Consider the following 4,951-nt stretch of genomic DNA (forward strand, 5'->3'; position numbering starts at 1 on the left):
GCAACACTCGTTGCTATGCTTGAGTGTGTATCTGGATTTCATCTCTTCAAATAGAACCGTCATTCCTTGTGGAGTCAGAGTCTTGCCATGGGCTTTAGAGAGCAGGGGTTTTACTTTCTGAGTTTATTCCTTTGAGAAATTAGGATGGCTCCTTTGGAAAAAAGGATGTTACGACAAAAATATTGTTACCATGAAAAAGGTTCATCATCTGACGGCAGCAGCCACAAGGTGGTATTTGAGGACTAAGCTTGAATATTGTCATTTCTGCTGAACTGGGTGGGTGGGGCAGCCTCACGAACACATTGCTCCTACAGTATTTTTCATAATTACATGTGAGTTTGGGGGAAACAGCTGGTTGGTAATGTGATGGCCTTCAGAAAATTATTTGGGAGAGCAGCTGGTAGTTTCTAGGGTGTTTTTTTCTAGTTTTCCAGCTGGCAGCACCAGACTGAATAAAGCGCAGAGCTGTAGTTGTGTCTGAGGAACAGGAGGTCCCAGGTAGACGGGGGAGTGTGGGCTTGTTTGCTGCTGCTTTCCCTGGGTCTGCTCTCAGCCGGGATACTGAATGTCTCTGTTAGGAATGCAGCTTTAGACAGATTGTTAGTTTCTGGAGAAGAAGAAAATCATCTGTAAGGAGTATTATGCTTAGTTGTGCTTTTTACCAAGCTGCTCCAAGTGAAAAAAAATTACAGAAATCTTAATTATGGTTATTGTATTAATCTGAATTTTAACCTATATTTACCTTTTAGGGATAAAACTGAAGAATTAATGGAATTAACAGATGAGCAGAGAAATGAACTGATGAAAAAGGAAAGCAGCAGACTCCAGAAAACTGGACACCGGGTAACCTACTCTCCTCGTAAAGAAAAAGCACTAAAAATTTATCTGGATGGAGCACCAAATAAAGATTTGACGCAAGACTGATACTCGCTATAGCATTTTCCCTGGGGAATTTTTTTGTTTTAAAATAAAAAAGGTTCACTACTACTGTGTAGTGCCATTACGGCAGGACATTGATTAGGTGTAAAGCGCTGACACCAGCACTGGTTGGGCTGTTGCCAGCCAGCAGCGCAGTGCCCCCTCGGGTCACTGTTTGACTTGGAATCATGTTGTGCACTATAGTCAAATGTACTGTAAAGCTAAAAGGGATGTGCAAATAAAAAGATTAGAACTAAAAAGTGGGAGGGGAGGGAAACGAGTGGAAATTTTTGAGGACAGTGTGCACATAGTAGCTAGTGAAACTAGCCTCAAACAGGATACTCATAGCTTAATAATAAAAGCTGTGCAAAGGCCATGAAAGAATCCTTTTTTCTGTTTGTTTCACTGATACACGCATTACCTCATCAGAGAGTCTGGAGTAAACGTTAACGCGTTGGTTCTACAAAAGCAGCAGCGAAGGAAGGGCCGGAGAGGAAACGGAAGTGCTGCGAGTGCAGGGTGTGAGAATACTCTTCCATGAAACAGGTAGTCTGAGAGGTGTCTGCAGAAAGCTGCCAGCAGGTGTTGGTTCATTTTGCAGAAGTGCTGTTGTAAGGCAAACTGGTTTTTAATAGGTTACAGAAGCCGGTGAGCAGCTTGATTATATTGCGTTCAATGTGTAAATAAAACCTGCCCTGTCCATTTACCAGAACTGCAGCTCAGCTATTTGCCATGGTATTTCTTTTCACATATCAACATTCACTGTGTACATTTGGAAGTGTAGCTGCCTATTTAAATTTGTATTCATTTATGTTTGACGATGCTGGGTACTTTAGGGTTGTATTTCCCCTTGTTAATGAAGTTTTTGTTCAGCTCCTTTTTGTACATTTTGTTTCTGAGACTATTACAAGTTTGCATCTTCTCCACCCGCTGGAAGTCATTTTATTTTTCCCAGAGTTGGTTCCATAGCTATATGTAGTCGGATATTGGGGCAACCTCTAACACCTCAACACACAAACTCGGTAGTTCAGGTTGTGGTGCAAAGACTGATGCAGTCAACATGATTTCATTGCAAAGCCTAGGAACAGCAAGTTTTTGCTTTGGTCCATGAAGATCAATAGAGAACAATTCTCCGTAGTTTTTGGAAAACCACCTAATTTATAACAATCAAAAGATTTTGGTAAACTTTTTCATGCCAGATGCTGTTTACAACAATGAACATGCCAATAAAACATTTGTTCATTCTGTTGCGTTATTTTAATCATTAAATGCTGTGGCTTTTATTTGAAAGACTATGGAATTATTTCATGGAAATAGAGACTTTCTGAAGGCAGTGTCAGCACTGTAAGGCCGTGTGTGTGCACACGCGTGTACGCAGTATTACAGGAAGGGGTTTAGAGCCTGTCTGCTGCTCCTCTTTACTTATTCATGCTTAATTTTTCCTCAGCTATAAGTTTCCTTTTCCAGAACTGAATTTCTCACCAGTGAAACTTCAAAGCTCCAGCTGTGAATGGCAGATCAAGTTCTGGTCCACAGAGGAAAAAGGATTTTCAATAACTGAACATTCAGTTCTTCCTTGCATGCTGTCCCCCAGCAACCTGAAAACCCCAGGGGCTCTGGCAGCTGGGAACCAGGCACTGCGCAGAGATTCCCCCTCCTGTCTGACCTGGGCCGCCTCGGCCCGCGGAGGCGAGGTGGAAGCATGGAGCGCGGGCCAGCCAGGAGGTGGAGTTCTTCACTAAACCACCGTTTCCATAGTCTGTAGGCTACTGAAGACCCTTGCAGGTTTTGAAAGAGAGAAAAAAGTTATCTATCAAATGGGTCATGAATTTTCTTTGAACTTGGACATTGGGAGAGGCAAAAATCTAGAGGTGGAATAAAGTAGAGTTGAGAAAAGAATTCCAAAACCTGCTTGCTTGATCTCTAGCCCTACTTGGGAAACTTCCATTGAGAACTACTTTGAAGAAGTTCATTTTAAACCTGTGAGTCTTGGCAGAAATCTGGCTGGAGGACTGTGGGGCATCCTTGCAATGATTTCCTGACCAGCACTGCGCTTCTTTCTGCACAAGTGTACTGGGAATATATTCTTCATTGTTCTGGAAGACGTTCTTCAGCATCTGCTTTACATTCTGATCATTTCAAACGTTTTTGAGTTTTACCATGGGCATTTTAAAGAAACAAAGAACCTTGAGTTTCTAATTTGCTTAGCTCAGCAGAAATCTTGCTGACCTGATGAAATACTAACACTTTATCTTTCAGGGATTGTGGCATCAGGAAACTTGACGGGAGAATAATGCTGTCCTTAAGGAGGGTGGTATTTCCAGACAATTATTGTGCTCATGGAATATTTTTTTAATGGGAAAATTGCAGTGATACTGAATTCTTTCTATAGATGGGCTGTCTCTAAAGCACAGTAATTTTACTAGGGATGGAAAGGTGAATTCAGTGGACTCAGCATATGTATGTGTGCATGTGTCGGTGTGAGAATTGGTGGTAGAAATAAATTCTTAAACTAAAGACTGTTCTGATGAAACTTCCTTCCTATTCATGATGATAATGGTTAATAGCATTAATTCTGGTACCTAAGGAATTTGTTGAAAAGATTTCATGGACCAGAAATGGTGAAGGACTTGCAGGATAGAGGCTCAGTCTTGTAGCGGCTCTTGTTAGGTTATTGGTGCTCTGCTGTTCCAAATCGGACATAAGCAAGTAGGGATTTTTTGGGAAGAAGCTTCATGAAAAGTTACTTGGCTGGAGCTTCTTGTCACTTTTTACCATGTGCAGTAACAGGGTGAAATCTGTACCCCAAAACCATTAACAGCAGAATAGCCATTGTATTAAACTGCTGGGAGCTGGGGGTTTGGTGGGTCAGATTTTACTCTTAGCTTGCTATTGATTGCTAAAATCAGTGACCTGTTATGATGGCAGTGACGATCACGTTTTGTAACACATTTACACCTATGAAGTGTATTAAAAGCACAAACCACTTCTCAAAGAGTTTTCTCTGCATGTACTGGAAACAAGTAGGGAGCATAGGTCTCTACATGCAAGAAGCTATTTAGGTTGTCTTACTGCTAAACTGGACTAATGAATTTATGTTCGCTGCCTCCATCTCAAAAAGTGTAAGTGATGGTGGAGTAGAGTCAACAGATCCTTTAGTTGACGTTACCCAGGAAGGTACGTTCATGTAGTGCAGAGTGCTGCCGTGAAGCTGGCACTGTATTTGGCTCTAGCTTAGGCACAGCCTTGCAACTGCACTGTTCTATACATGGATACTTTATATATTCAGACCACAACAGAGAATCTGTATTCTTTGTACTCACCCCAGTCAGCTGGGATACGCCTTGCCCTTGGGAGACAGACCCCTGAACAGCCAAGCTGAAAGTTCCATATAGAAACCAGTGTGTTACACACACCTAAGCGTGCATGCGATTTGGTGTTCGTGTGGAAAATGTGGTAGGCTTGTCTTGATAGTATGTTCCTCACGGAGTGGGGGAGGCCAACAACCCTTGTAAATGGAAGTGTAGAACTCAAGGGATGCTCTAGCTATGGCCCACCGGTTCTGGTTACCCTGAAGGGTGCTGCAGGACAGGTGCCATCCCTCGGGCCCAGCTGGGAAGCAGCTCTGGGTATATCCAGCTAAGCAGGTGAGCATCCTTTATCTGTTCTGTGCTTTCACAGGGTGGGTGTGGTGGGGGTGCGTGACACCTAGAATTTTTATGTTACAGTTTCACTGATTATATTTTCTAAATAAAATTTTAAAAATTGCTTAAAATCAGTGACTAAACCAGTCCAAAGTAGATGGTTCTTACCCTAGAAAAAAGAGCGATTCTAAACATACGTACTTCAAAGTCACTTCTACAGTCACTAATAAGATTATTTATGCTTATGTGTATTTTTTAATGAGTACAAGTATAGATAAGTGATGTACAAGGGGAAAGTTCTAATGCAGAAGAAACACTGATATATTTGTCTTTGACAAAAGGTTTGGTCCAGGGATTGAAGGAATTCAGCAGCAATTTGAACATGCAGG

The 4,951-nt window shown here is 41.9% G+C and overlaps 1 protein-coding gene across 3 annotated transcripts in view; it reads left to right on the forward strand.

Moving 5' to 3' along the window:
- Positions 1 to 2,179, forward strand: part of USP47 (ubiquitin specific peptidase 47) — a 51,686-nt gene extending 49,507 nt beyond the window's left edge. For all 3 annotated transcript variants that reach the window (XM_074918247.1, XM_074918248.1, XM_074918249.1), the window contains one exon: positions 750 to 2,179. In XM_074918247.1, coding sequence (XP_074774348.1) covers positions 750 to 924 — 175 coding nt within the window. In that variant the 3' untranslated portion in view covers positions 925 to 2,179. The remainder of the gene's footprint in view (positions 1 to 749) is intronic.
- The last annotated feature ends 2,772 nt before the right edge of the window (positions 2,180 to 4,951 follow it).

The sequence above is a fragment of the Athene noctua genome, chromosome 14, assembly GCF_965140245.1.
Source record: "Athene noctua chromosome 14, bAthNoc1.hap1.1, whole genome shotgun sequence".
NCBI lineage: Eukaryota > Metazoa > Chordata > Aves > Strigiformes > Strigidae > Athene > Athene noctua.